The sequence below is a fragment of the Aethalodelphis obliquidens genome, unplaced genomic scaffold (assembly GCF_003676395.1).
Source record: "Aethalodelphis obliquidens isolate GAN/ISIS:26980383/991018 unplaced genomic scaffold, ASM367639v1 scaffold10, whole genome shotgun sequence".
Lineage (NCBI taxonomy): Eukaryota > Metazoa > Chordata > Mammalia > Artiodactyla > Delphinidae > Aethalodelphis > Aethalodelphis obliquidens.
Genome location: NW_020837954.1, coordinates 8456257 through 8480921, shown reverse-complemented (window position 1 = coordinate 8480921; position 24665 = coordinate 8456257). Strand labels below are relative to the sequence as shown.

Below are 24665 nucleotides of genomic sequence, written 5' to 3'. Positions count from 1 at the left end.
AACACCTGCCTTTGCTCAGAACAGAAACTCGTAAGTAGGGACTTCCCTGGTGGCACAGTGGTTAAGAATCCACCTGCCAATGCAGGGGACATGGGTTCGAACCCTGGTCCAGGAAGATCCCACATGCCGTGGAGCAGCTAAGCCTGTGCACCACAACTACTGAAGCCCATGCGCCTAGAGCCCGTGCTCTGCAACAAGAAAAGCCACCGCAATGAGAAGTCCATGCACCACAATGAAGAGTAGTCCCTGCTCCCTGCAACTACAGAAAGCCCGCAGGCAGCAACGAAGACCCAACACAGCCAAAAATTAAATAAATAAATAAATAATTAACTAAGGAAAAAAAAACCCAACAACTCATAAGTAGAATATCAAACATGTTTCCTAAAAAGTCCATTAAGTTGCTTTTGGATTTGTTAAAAATCATGTTTTATCCAAAATCTGTGTTTTGCTCCTTTAACACATGGTTTTACTTCTCAAAACACTAATGAATCCTTCAATTCAGTAACATGAACTGTATAGACAGTGTAAATTTCAAGGGGCATATTTTATAGACATGGCATAAAAAGATTACAGAATAAAAAGGTTACATATAAGAAAATTACAGAAAACAGAAAATACTGTTTTCTACAGCAAAAGGACTAATAAATTCAGAACTGATCAGGACGGCATTTCTTTATACACACCAAGAACTGACACTTCCAAAGGTTGCTACAACATACAGAACAGGTATTTCTGTATATATATCTGCTTATACTGAGAGCTGTCTTCCCAACGTAGCAAACAAACTGAGGATCATTATTTAAAATGTGGGCTTCAAATCACAATACTCAAACCACAAAACTCTCCTCTCAAATTCAAGTTATAGGCAGTTTTTATCTATAGCAAGAGTTATCATAATTGGCAGAACAAACCCCCTATTCAAAAAGCTTTCCACTAATGAAATATCACAAAAAGCCAAAGAAAGGTTAACACACAGAACTGTGCTATACTAACAATTTAAAACACAAAGCCAAAAGCAATTCATCCTTTTCTGAGACACTCTTCATCACCATGCCATTTTCTTTGCAAAAGAATATCCTGTGGTCTTACCTAGAATATCAAGATCAAGGGTCCGTGCTAGTCTCCTTGCACCATCAGCACCAAAAATATGAGTTTTGTGTTTACATTTTGGACACTGGAAAACACTCATATTTTGGACAAGGCCCAGAACCTAGAATAATAAAGACACACTGAAATCAAAACAAAATTAAACCAAGTTTCAATCCATTATTTCAACAAGTTTTTACTGCATGCCTACTAGGTTCCAGTGATACAATAATGAATAAGTTATGGTCTCTGCTCTCAAGGAACTCAAGCTGGTGGGAGAGCAAGACACATGTCATTAACTCTAATAATGAGATAAATGCTAAAGAGTTATAAATGACAGGGATCAAAAAATTCCGTTTGGGAAGAATGAGAGGGACCTCTGAGTTGCCCAGAGAGAATCGCTTCTTCAGGTTGAGTGTGAGAAGAGGGGTTGAGGCCTACAGCAAGAATTCTAGGCAGAAGAAAGAGCATAAGCCAAGGCAGCGGACTACAACTTGTGTGGCCTTTTTGGGCTGCAACCCAGTAAGCTGCCAAGGCAGAAGCTAGTTTGGTAAGAAAGGTCAGGGTCAGATGGTAAGGTGCCAAATGCCATTCCTGTATTTGAGACTTTCTTCTTGAGACAACAGAGATGGTACCAAAGCAGCAGTGATACGCAATAAGATGTACGCTTTAGAAATTCACTTCTGAGGGCAACATGGGAAAAATAGCAGGAAGAAGCACAGGAAAAGAAATAGTTAAGAAGCTAACTGTGGACAAAGCCTCACAGTAAATAACAGCTAACACATACTGAGCGCTTATTCTATGTCAGGCACTGGGATAAGTGCTTTATATGCACTATCTTACTTACTCCTCACAAAACTTTATGAGATGGGTTTTTATCATCTCCTTTCTATAGGTGAGAAAAGTGACACAGCCAGCAAAATACTGAAACTCAGCTCTTATCAAAATGTTATTGTTCAAAGCAAAAATTTAAAGCTATATACAAAGTGTCCATCTCTTTCTGAGTTTCCCCAACTTCTGGCACAAACTAGATACTTCATAAACATTTGTTGAATAAGATAGACAGCTTCTGCAAATATAATCCTTATTCATGATCCTTTTAATCTTACTTTTTATTGATGGGAAGCCGTGGTTCTCTTCTAGAATAAAAATGGGGAAAACAACTATCAGAGGCTTAGAGATAACAATGTCTGTATCATCCTATCAATCCCACCAATAAGATTATCATTATGGGAGATATCTCTATTAGAACATTTGCATTTTAAATGCAGAAGAGAACCGATAGTCCACAATGAAACATATAAATAAGAAGGTGATCAAATTTGTTATTCTTTCTGAAAAGAGAAACAGGAAAGACTAAGGTTTTCTACAACACATGTAAATGAAGACAAATAGTGAGGGACATGAGTATGTAGGTAAGCATTTTCCAAATATCATATGCCCTTTTGCTGATGCAAAGTATCACAAAAAATAAATCACACTGTATTTTGGTAATTCAGCACCATCTTCAGAAAGTTAGAGGAAAACCTAGCTAAATACCACACAGTTTATTTTATTCACTATGTCTATATAATACACTCATTACTTGGGTAGTTTTACTGCCATTTATGTTAAATGTGATATACCCCCTAATTGTAAGGCTTTCAGCTTTAATGTAAAAATATCACTCTAGAAGTAGGAAAAGGAGAAACACAACGTGAAAATTTAAGTGAGGGTATATTCTAGTCCAGAGAGAATGGGAAAAGTATTCCTTCTTTGGAATCTCTTAGACTTCCCAAGATATAGAGGCATGGAGCAAGAGTGTATTTGAAGTTTGTTTGTGATTAACTTACTATTAAGTTGTTCACTATGGACTGTATAAATGTCTCAGACATTCTCTATATAGACTACATAAATGTCAAAGACATAAGACTATAACCAAACTCAGTCTTTAATGACATCCTATTATATACCAGTAACTAGGCTAAACACAAGGTGTAGCATATAGTGGTGAGCAAAACAGACTTGGAGCTTGCACACTAATTGGAGAAACAGATTGAAAACTTAGTGCAAAAATGTATTTTATAAACTGGAACAGCTTCTCTAGAAGCAAAGTACAGAGTATTATGAGACTGTAGAAAAGAGAGGACTCTATCTACCCTGGAGTCACAGAGGACTTCCTGCAGGAAATGTCTGATCTAACAGTTAAAGCAGGTAAAAACAAGGAGAAAGGGAGGAAACACACTCAAGACAGAAGTAGGAGCATGTCTCCTGTCTCCTTCAAGGAACTGAAATTCAGTATAGTTTAGGTATGGGGTGAGTGGTGCGAGATGAGGCCTGAAAAGTAGGCTTACAGGCCGTTTAGTGTCTGGGTTGTATGAGTACAGACACCACTGAAGGGTTTTAAGCAAGAGAGACCACTGTGCCTATAGTTGTAGGAGACTCATTTCTCAGGACTGTAGGGTTTTAAAAACAACATGGAATGGAAAAACTAAAAGGACTTGTCTTTGTGTGTTTATTTTCTTAGACAAACACAAATCCAGGGCTGTGTGCTCTGAAATTAGTCATTTCAGAGGTGATAGTTTTTAGTACTGTCTAAAATACTCTAGGTCTCCTCCTGCACAGTTCTCTGCATAGGATTTTTTTCCTGGGCACAAGGTTAGCATTTTTCTTCTTTGCAATTAGGTGAGGACACGTAACTTGCTCTGGACAATGAAATGTGAGCTGAAGTGACATGTGTCACATCTAGGCAGAAGCTTTAAGTGCTAATTCCCCATTATGTTTCCCTCTGTCCCTGGGACTAGCAAGCTTCCAGAAAGTGGCTGCTCCATCAGCCTGGGTGCCAGAGTAAGAACAATGCAGAGGAGTGTTACAGCCAAACCATAATGGACGTGTAGCATGAGAGAAATAAACTCATGTTGTTTTAAGCCACTGAAATTTGAGGGTTGTTAGTACACATAATCCAGCCCATATTGGCTGACACAGGGGTGTAAGAAGAAAGTATTAAAATTTCTATTTCTTCCTTACGATTTCCTTTTTAATTCCAATTTTGTATGTGTGTTATAATGAAAATAACATATTGGCACAGTAATAAATGTGTACTATATATAGATACGTAGAATTTACAATATATATTTATATATAGTATACATTATAAAATCTATATATAGGTACAGATAATTTATATTATATATCTATATATTTATATAATTTATTATATATCTATATACAGTATACATTATAGAATCTCTATATCTATAATTATATATATTTTTTCAAACATCATTTATTAATTAGCATGTATAATCAAAACAATTTAGAGATAAACAACCCTCTGTATGTTTGAAAATAAGAGGTTGTGATACCTAAGCTTGGCTCTATTACTGATAATATTCTTCTAGTTAAAGGATAAATGCCCTAATACTGCTTCCTAGGTTACGTTGAACAAAGTAACTCCTCTTAACTCTAGAATTCCTTCATCTCAAAAACTTCCCACACAAATACCACTTTCCCTAAAAAATAAAAGTTGTAATGGAACAGAAGAGTGAGCCCAGAACAGACTCACACATGGAAGTCACAAATTTATAATAGAGATGACACAGCACTGCAGTGTTAATTGGATATCCATATGGAAAATAAGGAATCTTAACCTTCTATCTCACACCATACACAAATATTAATTACAGATGGATTGCAGAGCTAATATGAAAGATAAAACAAAACACGTTTGGAAGAAAACAGCAAAATAAACTTATAACCTTGGAGGCAGGCAAAGATTTTTCTAGCAGGACACAAAGAAGCACTAAACATAAATGAAAATCTTTTGTTAAATTCGACTACTTTAAAATTAATAACTTATCAGAAGACATAGTTAAGAGAGTAAAAAGGCAAGCTATAGAGCAAAAGATGATATCTATAATACACATATATAACAAAGGACTTTTATCTAGAATAAAGAATTCCTACAAATCAATAAGGAAAAAAAAATCAGATAATATAACAGAGAAATGGGCAAGAGACTTAACAGGAACTTCATAAAAAAAGATACCCAAAGACGAACAAACATGAGAAAAAGTGTTCAATTTTAATTATCATCAGGGAAATGCAAATTAGAACCACAACGAGACACCATACATTTATGCTTAAGACCTGATTAGAACAGAAAAACGTCCTTGTGACTACAACAACCCCCCCCAAAAAAAAACCCAAATACCAAATGTTGGTGAGGTCATGGAACAACTAAAACTCATAGCTTCAGTGGAGTGTAAAGTGGTACACCATTTTGGAAAACTGTTTGGTAGTTATCTACTTAAAGTGACGTATGCCTATATTAAGGCACAGTATTTCCACTCTGTTATACATTAACAAAAAATGTGAACAGTTACCAAAAGACATTACAAAAGTGTTCATAACTAATTATCCAAAAACGAAAAACTACACATATGTCCGTCAACAGTAAAATGGACAAATAAATTGTGGTATATTCACACAATTGAATGCTACACATCAATGAGAATGAGAGAACTATAGCTACAATCAACAGTATGAGTGAAGCTGTCAAACATAATTTTAAGCAAAAGAAGCCACACAAAAGTATATACTTATTATTCCATTTATATTAAGTTCACAAACAGATAAAACTAATCTATGGTGTTATAATTTGGGTTCTGCTTTGGGGGTAGTGATCAGAAGGTGGCACAAGGCAGGAGCTTCTGGGGTACTGGTAATGTTCTGTTTCTTGAATACAAGCAATGGGTGTGTTCACTTTGCAAAAATTCATTGAGCTATATACACTCACAATTTATGCCCTTTTGTGTATGTATATCAGACTTCAATAAAATGTTGGCTTTTACAAAAGGTGGTCATGTGAACAGTGGCCAATAAAGCAATAAGAACAAATAACCAAAATGATGTTTTATTGGTCATCTTGTGAACCTGCACCCCAAAATAACCATCTGTTTTAAACAGAAAATATTCTATAAAAACAGAGGTTGCAGTAAAACTAAGATGAGGTCTTTGGAAAGAACAATCCCCTATTCTTTCCACATGACACTCCAAGGAAAGAACTGAAATAAAAGCCTAAGCCCAGAGAGCTCTGAAATGATGGAGTTCTAGCCCATCAATGTCTAATAAGGTAGCCACTAGTTCACAGGTGGCTACTAAACACATGAAATGTGGCTAATCTGAATTGGGATGTGCTGTAAGTGTAAAATACACACTGGATATCAAAGACTCAGTATAAGTAAAAGAATGTAAAATATCTCAATAATTTTTTAGAGTTTACAAGCTATTCCTTAAGTTTTTTCATTGAAGTGTATCATGAATACACACAAAAAGTACACAAATCACAAGCGCATGACTGAATGGACTTATCATAAAGTTAAGTAGGCCCAGGTTACCATGACGCTGTCAATAAAACATTGCCAGCACCCTAGAAGTCTCCTTGTATACTCTCCAAATCAGGTTGCCAAAAGTATAAACTAACAACCTGGTGGTTAGATTTCTAACAGCATAAATTAATTTTGTTGTCTTGAATTTGATACGAATGTAATAATGCAATGTATTCTTCTGTGTCTGTATGATTCATCCAGCTAAACCATGTACATCTGTAGTTCATTTTCAGTGAGTCCTAAGATTCCATGATGACTATATCACAGTTATGCATTCTCTTGTTAGATCATCCGTGTTGTTTCCAGATTTTTATAAACAATGCTTCTACGAACGTTTTAATACATGTCTTTTTTGCTGGGTATTAGGTTATGCATATTTAACTTCAGTTAAAAAAACGCCCGTTTTCCAATAAAATTCTACCAATTTATACTCCCACTAGCAAATGAACGAGAACTCCAGCTATGCCACAGCTTTATCAACATTTGGTATCATCAGGCTTTTTTCATTTTGGCAAGTTTAGTAAGTATGGAGTAGTACCTCATTATGCTGGATTTTCAATTGTCAATCTGTTTATACCAGGAACTATATTTCCTAGAATCTCCTTCCTTATATGGCTCCTGGTTAAAGTTCACCACAGGTAAAGTGGCATGAGATTTGGGAAGCGAAGGTGTAGGCTTAGGCCTTACACTCTAAAGGTTTCCTGTGGGCAGAGGTGGTGACAGAAATGTGCAGAGGTACAGGTGCATTCCAGTTTGTTCTCATTCTGCCTCTGCGCCCAGCTATCCTGTGCACTGTGGTTTTAATTTGTGTTGCCAAAATTAGTAAGGAAGTTAAGCATATTTTTACATGTTTATTGGTCATTTGTATATTCTGCTCTGTGAAGTATCTGTTCAGGTCTCTTGTCTATTTTTTCCATTGATTATGTGATTCTTTTCCTACTGAATTGTCAGAATTCCTAGTATTTTTAAATGCAATTCCTTTTTGCTTGATTCTCAATTTTTATATTGATTTCATGCTGAAATGACAGTATACTATTAAAATTAACTTTACCTGTCTTTTCCTATTTTTAAAATAATGGCTACTAAAAACTTTAAAATCACATTTGTGGCTTGAATTACATTTCTCTTGGACAGTGCTGCTGTTGACAACTAAAGGCTGACTGTAGAACTTATTTTGATAGTTCTCCTACCTAATGTTGCTCTAAGGTCCTAAAGATGCAAAAAAAAAAATTATCAGGGTCTGTGATTTATGAATATTTTTAAAAATTGAACAGAAATGAAACATTTACCTTTAAGACTATTCAGGACAGATAAACTGTCAAGTTTCTTTGCTTTTAGTTGAAATTACATCAACTGAGTGTGCTAACACTCGTGTGGTTATCTCTTTCTGTTCAGAAGCTCATACAACAGTCACACACACATATATTTAACTAGAAAAGAGAAAATAAATTACTTCCTAAGATATGCAGACTATGTGGCTGAACAACTTTTTCAAAACATGGGGTTAGCTGGAAGAAAATTTACAAGAGAGCTTCCAGTATTAAAAAGATTAGAAAACACTGCCCTCTTCATTTAAGAGCAGTCCTCTATACTCAATTATTTTTGAACAGGGGTAGCTAATGTAATAAGAAAGAAGATTATAATGCCCATATTACAATTCATAAAAATTCTGCTTTTAAATAGGAAAGAATACATATCTACACGACCACCCCCTACCCTCACTCCCCAAAAAAGCCTTATATTGTGTGAATATTTTATATGTTGTTAAGCTGTGTTTATTGTAGAGCTATTTTGTGTATCCTTTGATCATAGAAACATTAGAAAACTGTTGCTTTGCCATAGCTTAATTTACATAATACCACTGAGACGCAGCTGTAAGCATGCTCAATCATTTTTTAATGTCTCATCAAAGTATAAGATCCTTTTTTCTTTTTACCTCAGCTGGTTTTACTGAAAAAAGTAAATGCTACATGCCTGTCTAACATCAGCCACCACAAACCTTTAGCATGTTATTCTTACATTATTCTAATCCATCACTGGCTCAGGAGGGTACCTCTTTTATTAACTTTTAAAAAATTGACTGTCTTGAAATATCAACATTGCCCTGAAATACTGGATTTTTGTGTCTAAATGTATTGAATTAAGCAGGCTCAAAAGACCCCAATTTTAATTTCTTCTTGGCATTTTAAACCCAGATTCAGGTAAGTAACAAGCAAGATTTTCAGGTTACTACATAATCCAATTTTTCAAGGTTACAATCAGGTTAAATTCTTGCCGGATGGAACCTGTCACAAGGATTAAGAGCTTTGATTTAAGAAAAAATGAAGGGGAAAAACTCACTGTTAAACAGAGAATGAATAATAACAAATGAAATTATTAGATTCACAAGTGCTTTTCAGTTCTCCATTAGCCTTGAACCAGTTTTTGGTATATTCCTTGAAGCATGTGTACGGATATTATAATTTTAAAAAATGAGATGGGTGTTCTTGTTTTCTCTTTCAGAAGTAGTCTGGTAATTAATGGGGAGGCCTGCGTTCATTCTCCTCTCAGGGACCAACTAACTACCTCCGGATCCATGAAGTACAACTTAACTTCTCCATGCCTTGAATTCTAAAATGAGGAATTGTAATGATTTCTAAAACCTACCACTGTAACAATAACATTCAGAGCTACCCTTCACAATGTCATGTGCTAAGACCTATGCAAAGTACTGTACATGTAATCTCACTTAACTGCCACAACGACCTATGAGATGGGTCACTAAACACTTAAGCTAAATTATTTGCTCAAGGTCACACAGTTAGTGAATAACAGAGCCAAAATTCAAATCAGCTGGGTCTATGTGTGGAAGTCACAAAACCAGACGACAAGTAAATGAACTGCAGGATTTTGTTCATGGAACTAGATGGCCTAAAACTATTGACCAGTCAACCCAGTTCAGTGGGGAGATTTAAAACAGTAATTAAGAGCACAGTTATAAGGGAAGACCTGATTTGAACCATATTCATCATTCACTGATGCAGCTGAGCCTCAGACATCATTCCCTTCTCCTGGCTACGAAACTCCCCTTTCCCTTAACACCCTCAGTATACCTCTCCTGACTGTCAACAGAACCTATGGTCCCCTTAACTCCTCCCCATTTTTCAATCCACCAATTTTCTGCCTTTATTTGCCCTAGGCAATCAGGACCCCAAAGGAAAGCAAATTTAAAGGAGACTCCTCTTAATCTCTCATGCTGTGATATTCTATGACATTCACATTACTAAACCTCAACTCTAGATAACCCACAGAAATAGCAATTAAGAATGTGGGCTCTGGAAAGCAGACCATTTAGGACAGGATCCCAGAGGCCCACTAAACAGATGGGTAGCCTTATGCGAATTATTTAATCTCTCTGTACTACAGTTTCCTCATCTGCAAAATGGGGAAAATAATGTTATTACTTCACAGGGTTGTTGTGAGGGTTAGATTAGTTTAATTCATGTAAACCACATAGAACAGCATTCTCGTTTAAAGCATACATGGACTTCTGAGAGATGCTAGAGAAAGACAAAAATGAGCAAACATCTTCAGTCTCTAAGATGCAACTATGGCCGAGATGCATAATGCTACCTACTCAGTCTTATAAAGGTTGTCACTGAAGAAAAGTCATTTTTCAAAAGTGGAAAGATTACCCAATTGTGCAGAAGGAAGCCACATGCGATACATCATGTGCAAACTAATAAATAGCGTTCCTAGAAAGAATACTAACAGCACCTTCCAAGGCCTGCAAAGCCAATAATGAAAGGTTCTCTAAATACATCAAAGGTATTAAATTTCTCAAAGAATCAAGTGAGAGAACTTGATGATCATAGAGGAAAAAACTATGCTCAAGGATGAAAAGAATAAATGTGTCACTTGCCTCCACTTTCATGTAAGATTACCTATTTCTAAATTGTTTTGTGAGGTAGATAGGCTTGAGGTATTAAAGAAAATAGAACTTTTGGGGTCCAAAAGACAAACTAGATGCTGAACAAGCTCCGAGACAGATATGATGAACACATAAGTTTTGAAGGCATTCAAGGGTTAAGATGTGAAACTCCTGGTCCAAATGGATAACCTACTGCCATGAATGGTGACTGTGCCAGAAAAAGAATAAACTACAATTCTGATCCTCATCACTAAGAACAACTTGTAGGGTCTTTGGTAATAAAAATGGAAAACGGAAAGAAAACATTGATAAGAATCAACTATTTTAGGTTCTAAGATCACCTAATTTTTCTTAGGAGACAATATAATCATTAACCCTTACAAATAAATACCAAAAAATCCACACCGCAGTAGGACTCTGTTTTTTTTTGTTTTTAGCCAGCTGTAAAAGAAAACCTGCTGGCTAAAAACAAAAGCAAAATTCCTATCTCTCTTTTATAAAATAATTAACTATTTGCAAGGCTGAAATAGTCATAGAATTTTCTCTCTCTCTCTTTTTTTTTTTTGGCCGAGTTGGGTCTTCGTTGCTGCGCACGGGCTTTCTCTAGTTGCGGCGAGCGGGGGCTACTCTTAGTTGCGGTGTGAGGCTTCTCATTACGGTGGCTTCTCTTGCTGCAGAGCACGGGCTCTAGGTGTGTGGGCTTCAGTAGTTGTGGCATGTGGGCTCAGCAGCTGTGGCTCACAGGCTTAGCTGCTTTGCAGCATGTGGGATCTTCCTGGACCAGGGATCGAACCCGTGTCCCCTGCATTGGCAGGCGGATTCTCAACCACTGCGCCACCAGGGAAGTCCCTAGAATGTTCAAAATTAATTATAAGAAAAAAAAAAGTTCAGTGACCAGCATTAGGCTTTAATATATTTGTTGCCACGTCAACTATAGCACAGACAGCTAGCTGCTCACCAAAATCCATGGTCTCATCTTTCTTGCTTAGCACATAGCTAACCTATGTTTCTCAGGCTCCTTGAGAAACATGACTGTGATCACATAACAGAGTTTTAGTTGGGGGAATGAGAGTGTAAGTACGTGTGCCACAACCAGGCCTCATCCATAAAAAGCTCCCATGACATCTCTCTGTACTGTCTTTCTCTTCTGGCTAGCTCAAATGAGGATGGCCCAATGGTGACCTTAGAAGTCACATTTTAAAATGGCAGAGGCTCCAACAGCCTAAATGACTTTGTGGAAGAAAGCCACCATGCTCACCTGTTCATATACTAGTACTGTTACATGAGCAAGAAAGAAGCGTCTATTGTGCTTGCATCATTATAAATTTTGAGGTCTACTTGTGACAGCAATTAGCCGACATTAAATAATGCAAATTTTAAATAATGCAGAATTTTAGACTCTAAATAACTTTAACAACTTAATAAATCAATTAAGAACAATTTAGGCTCAACTAAAATACTCAAGAAATAAGGAGATCTCAAAGACACTATTTATCTAAATTTTTTAAAATTTCTTGTTAAAATTCTTATTAGCAAATAAAGAGACTAGTCAAAATACCTAGGCCAAATACAAAAACACCTATGAACTATAAATTTATGTTTCATGATAGCAATTATAATAAACATTAATTATATAACATTATATTGACATCGAGTGATTAGATTGTACCAAACACTGTACTAAGCCCTCACTTAATTCTCACCTCAACCCTCTGAGGGAAATATTATTATAATTCCCATATAATGAATGAGAAAACTGAGGCACAGATTAAGTAACTTGCGCAGGTCATACTGCTAAAAAGTGACAGATCTAGGATTTGAACTCTAGCATTCAGACTCCCGAGCTCACCCTTCTTAACTACTACGTAAAAGTGCCTCTGTAAGCTGTACCCTACTGCCTTAAAATTATAATACAATTTCTAATGTAATTTAATTTGCAACCATAAAAGATATACGTAAAGAATATAGCTCTCTATGTGCTTTAAAAAATCTGTGTATAAGAGGCTACAAATATACAGATAAATAAAAAATCTGGTTCGGTTAGGAGAAGGGACAGTCACATACATCATGTGATGTGAATAGTACTAAAAAGGCCAACACCAAATCATTTTCTCTACCAGTCTCTTCCTTGCCAAACAGTTTTAAATCACAATGCTTAGAGATAGGGCAGGGATTTGTGACTGAGAATCTAACCTCTTATTTCTAGTTCACTGTCAACCTGAGTAAAAAACTAGCTCCTGGTAGATTTATTAACGGCAGCCTAACTCTCAAAATCCCTTTGATTTCTGCCTTTTTTTTTTCTAACCACCCTACTCTATGTAATCAATTGCCAAGCCTGTCTATTCTTCTTTCAAAATGTCGATTACATTTATTTCCCTTTCCATTTTCATTGCCATTACTCTAAATCAGACCCTTACTGCCTATCACCTACACTAGCGTTTTCCCAACTTATTAAAACTGTCTTATAAGAAAAATATTTGACATCTTGATCTGATACAAAAACACACGTATATATGTTTATGACTGAGACCATATCCCTATGAAATAACACTTTCTCTTCCTAAGGGCAATTTACCCTGATATTGTTTAAGAACTTTGGTTACATCTCTCACTGAATTGATTTCCTGACTCATTTGTGGGTCATAACCTCACTGTGAATGACTGTGACCATTGCTAATGCTTCCTTACTGCCTCCACACTCTCCTGGCTCCTATTCTTTCTATTCATCTCTATCAGATTAAATCCTTTTAAAGCTCCACTCTAATTTTGTCTATTTCCTATCCAGCATTCTTTATGGACGCCTCTAAAAATCTCAAGAAGAATGTCCAAATTTCTTACTCTAGTGTCTAAAGCTTGACTAAACCTAGGCCTAGCAAAGACATATCCAAACATATTACTTCAGCTATAGACAAACTGAACAACCCTGAACACTTGTGATTTCCTGATTCTTTTCAGACTGAATTCTGTCCCTCCCCCAGTCCTGTGATATACCTATGAAAATCCTCCTCCAATCATTCATTCAGTATATATTTAGTGCAGCTATATGTTCTGAACACAGAAGGGGGTCAGTGGCTGGAGCTGACCTTATGGCACTATAAATGTGAAAGTACTGACAAAATGTGAAAACAGTTACAAAAGGGGAAACAGTGTTACTAAATCATACACTAGAAAGAGCTTACCTAGTCAACAGGGTCAGGGTAAGTCCCCCAGAGAAAGAGCTGTTCAATCTAAGCACCAAAGGGGGCTTCCCTGGTGGCGCAGTGGTTGAGAATCTGCCTGCCAATGCAGGGGCCACGGGTTTGAGCCCTGGTCTGGGAGGATCCCACATGCCGCGGAGCAACTGGGCCCGTGAGCCACAACTACTGAGCCTGCACGTCTGGAGCCTGTGCTCCGCAACAGGAGAGCTGGCGACAGTGAGAGGTCCGCACACCACAATGAAGAGTGGCCCCCGCTCACCGCAACTAGAGAAAGCCCTCGCACAGAAATGAAGACCCAGCACAGCCAAAAATAAATAAATTTTTTAAAAAAATCTAAGCACCAAAGGATAAAAAGGAGCTACAGGTGAAAAGTGAGGGTAAAGTGTTCTCAGATGGGGAAACAGCATGCTGAAGTCCATGAGAAGAGAAACTATGGAAATCTTCCAGAAGTGAAAGACGACCAGGTTGCCTGTGGCAGTGATAATGCCAGTCAGAGCGGCCTTGAGGTGGGAACAGCAAATTGTGGATGGCATTATATCCCAGGTCAAATATCAGTATAGGGAGTATTCATCATATGCATGCTACATGCCAGGTAGTGAACATTTAAGGATTTTTAAGGCATGTTTCTTGCCCTCCAAGAGCTCACATTCTTCTGATGGGACTGACAGGTAAACTTGTAGTGGGATAAGAGCCAAACTAGATATATGTTCAAGTGGTTCAGAGAAAAAATTATTAACCTTTTCTGGTAGTTTGGGAAAAGCTTCCTAGAGGATGTAATGCCTGAGCAGGGATTTGAAAAGTGAATATGAACTGACAATGGCTTCTCAGGGAAGGGACCAGCATGTACAAAATTACAGGGACATTAAAAACAAACAAACAAACAAACAAAAAAAAAAGAATGGCTTTTCCATGAAAACCTTCCTTGATAGCCCAGAGAAAAGTGTTCTCATGTCCCTCAGAATTTAGGGCCCCTGCACCATAATAGAGTTAGTCTACAAAATGATAATGTACTTAAGGAAAAAAGAAAAAGGCTTCATCCTCACCTTTTTTTAAATCACCAATGGAGCTTACCACAGTACTTGGCTTATAGAAGGCACTCAATATAAGTAAATATATATTTGTAGAATAAACCAATAGCTATTTATTGAATTAAAATTAAGTGATCCCTTATGTACAGAAAGAATAAGAGAGTATACTTTAATATACTTTTCAGGAGCTGGAAAGGAGATTACCTAAGAAGAGAGGGCTGGATAGTGAAATCCCTGTGACTCTAAAAGTTCAAATGGTAGGGGAAGGGTTCCAAATTGAGGTGCCTGGTTTTCCCTTATAAAAGAAGGCAACAAAAATGGATGAGGTAAACAAGATGAAAAGACAGCCCTCAGAATGGGAGAAAATATTTGCAAAACAAAGCAACTGACAAAGGATTAATTTCCAAAATATACAAGCAGCTCATGCAGCTCAATATCAGAAAAACAAACAACCCAATCCAAAAATGGATTTAGAAGACCTAAACAGACATTTCTCCAAAGAAGGTATACAGATTGTCAACAAACACATGAAAGGATGCTCAACATCATTAATCATTAGAGAAATGCAAATCAAAACTACAATGAGGTATCACCTCACACTGGTCAGAACGGCCAGCATCAAAAAAATCTACAAACAATAAATGCTGGAGAGGGTGTGGAGAAAAGGGAACCCTCTTGCACTGTTGGTGGGAATGTAAATTGATACAGCCACTATGGAGACCAGTATGGAGGTTCCTTAAAAAACTAAAAATAGAACTACCATATGACCCAGCAATCCCCTGCTGGGCATATACCCTGAGAAAACCACAATTCAAAAAGAGTCATGTCCTACAATGTTCATTGCAGTTCTATTTACAATAGCCAGGACATGGAAGCAACTTAAGTGTCCACCGACAGATGAATGGATAAAGAAGATGTGGCACATATATACAATGGAATAAGACTCAGCCATAAGAAGAAACAAAATTGAGTTATTTGTAGTGAGGTGAATGGACCTAGAATCTGTCATACAGAATGAAGTAAGTCAGAAAGAGAAAAACAAATGCTAACACATATATATGGAATCTAAAAAAAAAAAAGGTTCTGAGGAACCTAGGGGCAGGACAGGAATAAACATGCAGACGGAGAGAATGGACTTGAGGACATGGGGAGGGGGAAGGGTAAGCTGGGACAAAGTGAGAGTGGCAATGACATACATACACTACCAAATGTAAAATAGATAGCCAGTGGGAAGCAGCCGCATAGCACAGGGAGATCAGCTCGGTGCTTCGTGACCACCTAGAGGGGTGGGATAGGGAGGGTGGGAGGGAGACTCAAGAGGGAGGGTATATGGGGATATATGTATCACTCTGTTATACAGCAGAAACTAACACAACATTGTAAGGCAATATACTCCAATAAAGATGTTAAAAGAAAATGGATGAGAATGACACAGCACATAAAGTAGTCACCATTAAAAATGTGTAAGATTGAAAAATTGTTATTATTTTTTAAAAAAATAGTCTATCTACAAATACTGAGATAATCAAGGATTTGGCAGAGTTGATATCATTTCAAGCAGAGAACAGAGAATTTAATAGTCATCTCTTCTTCTCCTCTCCCTATCTGAGCCTTGAGTTTTAAGAAATTATTTAAATTAACTTCAAAATGTTCTTGTAGACATTAATAAACTCTGACCATACCAATGAATTCCAAAGACATCACTGTTTCCATGGTAACTAATGCACTTCAAAAGGAAAAAACAGAGAGCAAGACTAAAACCCAGGGAAAAAATGAAATAAAGTGGTATACACAAGGCATAACATTTCTCCTTTACATTTACGGAACATTTTCTAATTTCAGACTCCGAGTGCCAGAAGGATCTCAGAGGTCATCAAATCCACATCCTACTGGAAGCCAGGATTCCCTTTACAATGCAGCTATACAGTGGCTGTCCTCCAACTGCTTACAGAGCTCTCTGCTGGGAAGTTCTCACTCATTCACTTGCAAAGATTACTGAGCACCTGTCTTGCTCTGCAGGTTAAGAGATGATTAAGACATTCTCCCTCTTTTTTCAGATTTTTGCTGTTTAGAAGGCAAATAACTAAAACGGGTGAAAAACGAGGGCTATAATAAAGGTACAGTAAGAGTCAAAAAATAATAGAGGGAGTATGCATTTCCAATGACTTTCATTTCCACTCCTCTTCAGCCCCACACATCCATGAGCAATCATATCCTGTACCTTGTCGTGACCCAGGACTGCTCCGACTCTGCAAACTTACACTCCGACATCCACTTTCAGATCACAAACAGCTCCTTTACTCCAAAACTAATCCTCCACTGGTCCTATGAGCCTTGTGCAGCCCAAGATCCTTCACCTGGAATACTTCCTTGCTGACAGCCTCAACTTTTATCCTTCAGTGGCACCCACCTAACAAAAGTCTGGCTTCTTCTCTTTTAAAAACTTTTCTCTCAAGGATTTCATGATGCTTTAGAGTGAGCTGGACACATGCCTCCACCCTCATCTTACAGGAATGAGAAGCTAAGCATTCACTTAAATGCTGATAGAATGGCTATTATCCTGACCTTGAAGTGGCAGTAAGAAGGATTATGAATTATTTGTTCTCATAATTTTTGGTGGATAGCTCTAACTTTTTGCTGATTTATAGTTTAAAATCTCATATGAGTAATCTTATTTAGTTATCTGAGTAGGCATTACTTGCAACTCGTTTATCTTGGAGGGCATAACAGGAAATAATACTGTTAAACTAAGTGCTTCATTGAGACAGTTTTCTATCTGAAATGGGCATTTGGTTACCATTGCTTTAAAATTTTTCCAAGCTAAACTTCAAACACAGAACACCATGGGGGGTTTTATCACTCATTTATCCTCATACAAAACCAGGCCCTCAAACATTTTCCGACTCTGCTAGTGAGAATACCCTCAAATCAACTAGGAGGTAAGCACACAGGCGTCATCTTTTCCAGGGTCCTCAATTTTCATAAGGGCATGTTGATCCAACCAGAGCTCCATGGCTTACTAACTGTGTACAGGTCTGCACTAACTGGCAAGGGAGAACAGGTACTTGTTGAAGAGGATCATCTCAACTCCACTACTCTACAATTTTATACTTTTCAGAAGCTCCCCTGAGATAAAAAACATTTACAAAAGCTTCCCTGAGAGTCTATTCATTCTAATACATCATTGGTTCTTATACTGCATCATGCTCTCATTGAAGAATTCTCTCCATACCAAAACAAACACAAAGTGTACAATTTGGTGGGGATGGGGAAGGAGAGAGAATCATGAGACCCTCTGAAGCTAATCCCTGGCTACAGTCTAAAAAGCTCTGCTCTAGGCACAAAAACAGACATACGGATCAATGGAACAGAATAGAAAGCCCAGAAATAAAACCACACAGCTAGAGTCAATGAATCTTCCACAAAGGAAGCAAGAATGTACAGTGACAATCTAGTCAGCAAATGGTGTCGGGAAAGCTGTACAACTACATGTAAATCAACGAAGTTAAAACACACCCTCACACCATATATAAAAATGAACTCAAAATGGCTTAAAGACAAATATAAGACATCACACCATAAAACTCCTAGAAGAGAACATAGGTAAAACATTCTCTGACATAAACTGTAGCAATGTTTTCTTAGGTTAGTCTCCTAAGGCAAAAGAAATAAAAGGAAAAATAAACAAATGGAACCTAATCAAACTTACAAGCTTTTGCACAGCAGAGGAAACCATAAACAAAATGAAAAGACAACCTATGGACTGGGAGAAAATATTTGCACATGATACAACTGACAAGGGCTTATTTCCAAAATATACAAACAGCTCATACAACTAACAACAAAAAAACAAACAACTCAATCAGGAAATGGGCAGAAGACCTAAATAGACATTTCTCCAAAGAAGACATATGGACGACCAATAGGCACATGAAAAGATGCTCAACATGGTTAATTATTAGAGAAATGCAAATCAAAACTAACAAAGAGATACCATCACAGAATGCCCATCATTAAACAGTCTTCAAATAACAAATGCTGGATAGGGTGTGGAGAAAAAGGAACTCTCCTATACTGTTGGTGGGAATGTAAGTTAGTGCAGCCACTATGGAGAACAGTATGAAGGCTCCTCAAAAACTAAAAATAGAGTTGCCATATGATCCAGCAATCCTACTCCTGGCCATATATCCGGACAAAACTGTAATTCAAAAAATACACACACCTCAATGTTCATAGCAGCACTATTTACAAGAGCCAAGACATGGAAACAACCTAAATGTCCACTGACAGATGAATGGATAAAGATGATGTGGTATATATATATACAACTGAATATTACTCAGTCATCAAAAAGAATGAAATAATGTCATTTGCGCCTACATGGATGGACCTAGAGATTATCATACTAAGTAGAATAAGTCAGAAAGAGAAAGATAAATGCCATATAATATCACTTAAATGTGGAATCTGAAGTGTGGCACAAATGATCTTATCTATGAAACAGAAACAGACTCACAGACATAGAGAACACACCTGTGATTGTGGGGGTGTGGTTTGGACTGGGAGTTTGGGGTGAACAGATGCAAACTATTATATATATAGAGTGGATAAACAACAAGGTCCTACTGTATAGCACAGGGAACTATATTCAATATCCTGTAATAAACCATCATGGAAAATAAAACCAAAAAGCTCTGCTCTATAAGCTCAAAAATCTAACCCTGAATTAAGCAAGGCCACTAGGAGCCATAGAGATGGAAGCATCACGTTGGCTTCTTACCGAAATGCTTGTTCTAAACCACTCTCTGGCACAAGTCCACTTGATTTTGATGAGGCACACTAGGAGGAAGAACCCTCTATTTATGGTTACAAAGGTGACAAAAATGTGTTCATTACATACAGGGTTTCTTTTATTTCTAAGGACCTGGAGAGTTATACCTCTCTTCTCTCACCTCTGCTTCTCTTGAGCAGCAAGGTTTTTTTTTTTTTTAATTTTACTTAAGTATAGTTGATTTACAATGTTGTGTTAATTTCTTCTATATAGCAAAGTGACTCAGTTATACATACATACATATATATATATTCTTTTTCATATTCTTTTCCATTATGGTTTATCACAGGACATTGAATATAGTTCCCTGTCCTATACAGTATGACCTTGTTGTTTATCCATCCTGTATATAACAGTTTGCATCTGCTAATCCCAAACACCTGTTCCTTCCCTCCCCTACCCCCCAACCCCCTTGGCAACCACGAGTCTGTTCTCTATGTCTTTGAGTCTGTTTTTGTTTCGTAGGTATGTTGATGTGTATTGTACTTTAGATTCCACATACAAGTGGTATCATATGGTATTTACCTTTCCCTTTCTGAGTTACTTCGCTTAGTATGATAATCTCTAGGTCCATCCATATAGGCACAAATGGCATTATTTCATTCTTTTTGATGGCTGAGTAATATTCCATTGTATATATGCACCACATCTTCTTTATCCATTCATCTGTCGATGGACATTTAGGTTGCTTCCATGTCTTGGCTATTGTAAATAGTGCTTCAAGCTCTCTTTTAATCTCATGGAAATGGACAGTTGTATAATGGTCCTATGTTTCTTTCCCTGTGGCTGCTGCAAAATTCATGGCATACTTCTAGCATGTATTTAAGTCCCCTAATGGCATGCAAGTTATTTACAGACTTCACTTCTGACTCCACCTGATTTTAATTGTCCTTTCTCTTATTTTTGTATTTTTTATTTTTTTGCCATTTTTGTATACAAAATTCTTAGATACTTTCAAGAAAATGGTGAGTTACAAATGAGTTAAACTGTAGAAGACAGAAGGAAAAAGGTTATCTTTTTCACCTGTTTCCCATCAGTGATCTGTTCAAGTGTATCTACCTAAATAATTTCTTAAAATTCTCTTATTATTATTTTTTCAGTGATAGCTACAAATAGTTGAGAAAGGTAGTACTTGTTCAGAAAATTCATGCCTGAAGGATGTTCTAGAATTCTCCTTGATTAATATAACATGCATATATGTTTGTGCCTATATATGTGTTTTTAGAGTGACCATCAAAATGAAGTAGGGTGTTCATACAGATTTCTGCACAGAACTAAATTAACATTTGGATTGTATTTCTCCATGATTTGCTTTTTCAGTTAGAAGTGTTTCAGATTTTTGCAACAATGAAGGTGTAAATGCTTACAGGCACGTGGACTTTTCGAAACATCTCAGCTCCCTTATGTGCGTCCATCAATGCAATGTCCTGGGGCGTGGAGATAATCACAGCTCCTAACCAAAAGAACACAAAAAGAGAGCAAAATGATGCTATCATATAATTCCTTATGGAAAGATTACTTCCAAAATTATGTTGATTATACACTCAAAGAGTCTACTATATTAACTATTTAGGTAATTTGTATAAATTTCACATACATGAATGGGAAAGACAAGGAAATGTCTACTTTGCTCTTGCATATTTTTGACTCCTCCTAAAAGTACAACTGACCTGTGATTCAAGGTCACAGCTGTATCATCAGAACCTTCCTCCTTTTCAGACAATGTGCTACGTAAAAGATGTACAACGTAGGCTTCACTTTCAAGAACCTAACACCCTACTTGGGGAGACCCAAAATTAAGGATTCAACACAATGTGCTAAGCATTTTAATAAGGTAGGCCTAGAATGTTATGGAGTTATAAAACAAGAATAAAGGAAAGGTAACTAATTCAATCTAGGGGAGAGGATAGCAAAGGTGATAATGGATAGGGTCAGGAAGCAGGTGATAAGAAATGGGGCAAAGTTTCCAGAAAGAAGTGGTAGCTAAGCTGAGTTCTAAAAGTTTGTATTACAGAAAACTCACTAGTGTAGAATACACTGTGGAGAATAGTCTGGTGGGGTAAAACTAGGAGCTGTGGCAGAAGTTCAGATGCAAAACAGTGGTAGCCTGAACTAAGGCAGCACTGAGAGTAGATGGAGATGGAGGCTTTCCTGGGTCTCCACTATTATCTCACAGAAACAAGATGGTTTTGAGAGTTTTGAGGGAAAGGGCAGTGCAATTTTTTCTGGAAGTGGAAACACCAGAGACCTGGTTATGATTTGTAGACACTATGAATTTCTTAAGTTTTGTGGTTTCTTCTAGATGATAAACTGAAAAAAATGAACATATCCCAGATCACCTGGATGACCATCATCTTATAACTAAATATACACTGCCATGACATTTCAGCATCCAAACCATCAAATTGGCAGTTCTTTGTCCCAGCTAAGGAGAACAGAGGTATAATTAACAATAAATAACTGATGACACCAAGTGAAGAGCAAATGATACTATTAAAGAGTACTGTCAGAAGGGATAATTTGAAAAAGTTAAGAATAGAGGAAAGTGGAAGTGGAACCAAGTTCTCACAAAGCATGTAGCAATATAGACACGCCAAACTCAGAAGAACTGTGCAATAACGTCTTTAACATCTTTTTTAACATCTTTATTGGAGTATAATTGCTTTACAATGGTGTGTTAGTTTCTGCTTCATAACAAAGTGAATCAGTTATACATATACATATATCCCCGTATCTCTTCCCTCTTGCGTCTCCCTCCCTCCCACCCTCCCTAACCCACCCCTCTAGGTGGTCACGAAGCACCGAGCTGATCTCCCTGTGCTATGCGGCTGCTTCCCAAAACTGTAAAATCAGTTTTACATTTGGTAGTGTATATATGTCCATGCCATTCTCTTTGTCCCAGCTTACCCTTCCCCCTCCCCGTGTTCTCAAGTCCATTCTCTAGTAGGTCTGCATTTTTATTCCCGTCCTGCCCCTAGGTTCTTCGTGACCATTATTTTATTTTTTTTAGATTCCATATATACATATTAGCATACGGTATTTGTTTTTCTCTTTCTGACTTACTTCACTCTGTATGACAGACTCTAGGACCATCCACCTCACTACAAATAATTCAATTTCGTTTCTTTTTATGGCTGAGTAATATTCCATTGTATATGTGCCACATCTTCTTTACCCATTCATCTGTCAATGGACACTTAGGTTGTTTCCATGTCCTGGCTATTGTAAACAGTGCTGCAATGAACATCGTGGTACATGACTCTTTTTGAATTATGGTTTTCTCAGCGTATATGCCAGTAGTGGGATTGCTGGGTCATATGGTAGTTCTATTTTTAGTTTTTTAATGAACCTCCATACTGTTCTCCATAGTGGCTGTATCAATTTACATTCCCACCAACAGTTGTGCAATAGTATTTAGCTACAAATTCATCTTGCAATTGGTATTTTCATTTCAGCAAAAACTTCATCTTTCATATTATTATCATTAATTTGAATTTTATTGATCTTGTAAGTTTGCTTGAATTTAATATGTTATTTTTTTAGTTTTAAAAAATTATATAAGAGCTATAAGTTTAGGGAATCTGTGTTTATGCTTAAAGTAGTCTAATAATAAAAATAAGTCTATTTGGGGCATGGGGCAGATTATTTTCCTTTAGAAAGAGGGTCTTTTCATTAGTCAAGTTTCAGAAACACTAGCTTTGGAATTCAAACAGAATCAGTATTCAAATTTTTATTCCATAGCTGACTACTGGTGTGACCGGGGTAATAACTTAATCTCTTTGAGATTCAGTTTCTTCATCTACAAAATGGCATAGTAATACTCAGGTCACAGGGTGCAATAATTTAATGAACTAAGGTACATAAGATACTTGACATGATGCCACAGGGTAAACATTCAATAAATGGTAGCTGTGTTGGTAACACCATTTTTGTTATCTTTAATATTGTTATTAATACAAATGTCTTAGAAGTTGCTAGCAAGGTCATTTTCATATTTGCCATCAGGCAGCTCATCCTACTTTTCAATTTGTTCCATGGATCACTACATTCTTCTATTCTGATTTATTCTTCCAAAAAAACCAAAAATGAATTAACATTTCTCTTTTCCCTCTTTTAAAGATTGATGGAAATAACCTCTCTGCAAAAGTGTACTCAACTCTACTCTTTACAACCAATGTATCTCCATAAATTGCCTCCTTCTAGATTCTGTTATCATATCCAGGCATTTGGAGGGGAACTAATTCCAGTTCTGCCCCCATCCACCTGTGTGACTAACATTGGGCAAATAACTCAGAATCACTCAGGTCTCAGTTTCCTTAGCTGTAAAATTAATGCAAGGACAGACAGTCTTCAAGCTAGCTCTCTGATTATATGACTTAGCATTCCCTCAACTATAGTTTCCAAAACCACCCCTGTTCAACCTGACTGCCTCAGTAATCCTATTTAAGCAAGTGTGAAAGACTACCTCCTCCAAAAATTATGGCCCCTCAGTCTCAGAGCCATTCTCTTCACATGGAAGCAAAACCTCCTTGGCTATTTCCTCCAAATTCTCTCATAACTATATACTAGTATGCAGGGAGTTTTCTATTGCATTAGCCCTAAAAAGTACCTTTAGCTTTCATATAATATAAACATTTTTTGTTTGAAACACCCTTTGTCCACTATTTGTATTACCACTGCACAATATAGTTTCATGGATGGTTATGATTTTTCTCAATTTTTTATCAAACAAAAGTAATAACACAATGCTGTGCACAAAACAGGCACTTAACAAAGGATCAGGGTTTAAATAATTTTCCTATATTTTCAAATCATTCTAGACTACAACTGTATGAACTCTTAGTTCGTAAGTTCTTGAACCAGGAGTCAAAAGCTCTGGATTCTGGTTTTGTTGACTATCCTAATGTACTATACAATCTTGAATAGCTTACTAAATCTCAATACATCTCAATTAACTCCTCTATAAAATGACCCTATTTCCATTGGTCCTATTTAATTTTAAAGAGCTGTCTCATTTTTAAAGAAGAATGTAAAACTGTTACTGAAATGCTTGGTGACATTATTTTTATAGCTATAAGACCCCAGAGAGAGGGATTAAAGTGACTTGGTTTCCTCTGTACTTAACCCTAACACAGTATCACAAATAAGCATCTATGCCACCTGAGTTTCTTTGTGATCTAAATAGCACCACTCATATATCATAGTAACTTTTTGACAAGGACAACAATCATCTTCCATGTCCCA

General features: G+C 36.9%; 1 protein-coding gene across 9 annotated transcripts in view; it reads right to left on the bottom strand.

Annotated features, from left to right (window-relative positions):
- The window catches only part of NUBPL (NUBP iron-sulfur cluster assembly factor, mitochondrial), a 252379-nt gene that overhangs the window by 14592 nt on the left and 213122 nt on the right, over positions 1-24665 (bottom strand). For 6 of the 9 annotated variants that reach the window (XM_027111029.1, XM_027111026.1, XM_027111030.1 and 3 more), the window contains 2 exons: positions 20789-20874; positions 1090-1210 (listed from right to left, as the gene is read on the bottom strand). In XM_027111029.1, the coding sequence (XP_026966830.1) occupies positions 1090-1210; positions 20789-20874 (207 nt within the window). Of the gene's footprint in view, positions 1-1089; positions 1211-2195; positions 2226-20788; positions 20875-24665 lie in introns of those variants that run through there. The other 3 variants (XM_027111033.1, XM_027111031.1, XM_027111034.1) reach the window with 2 other exon arrangements.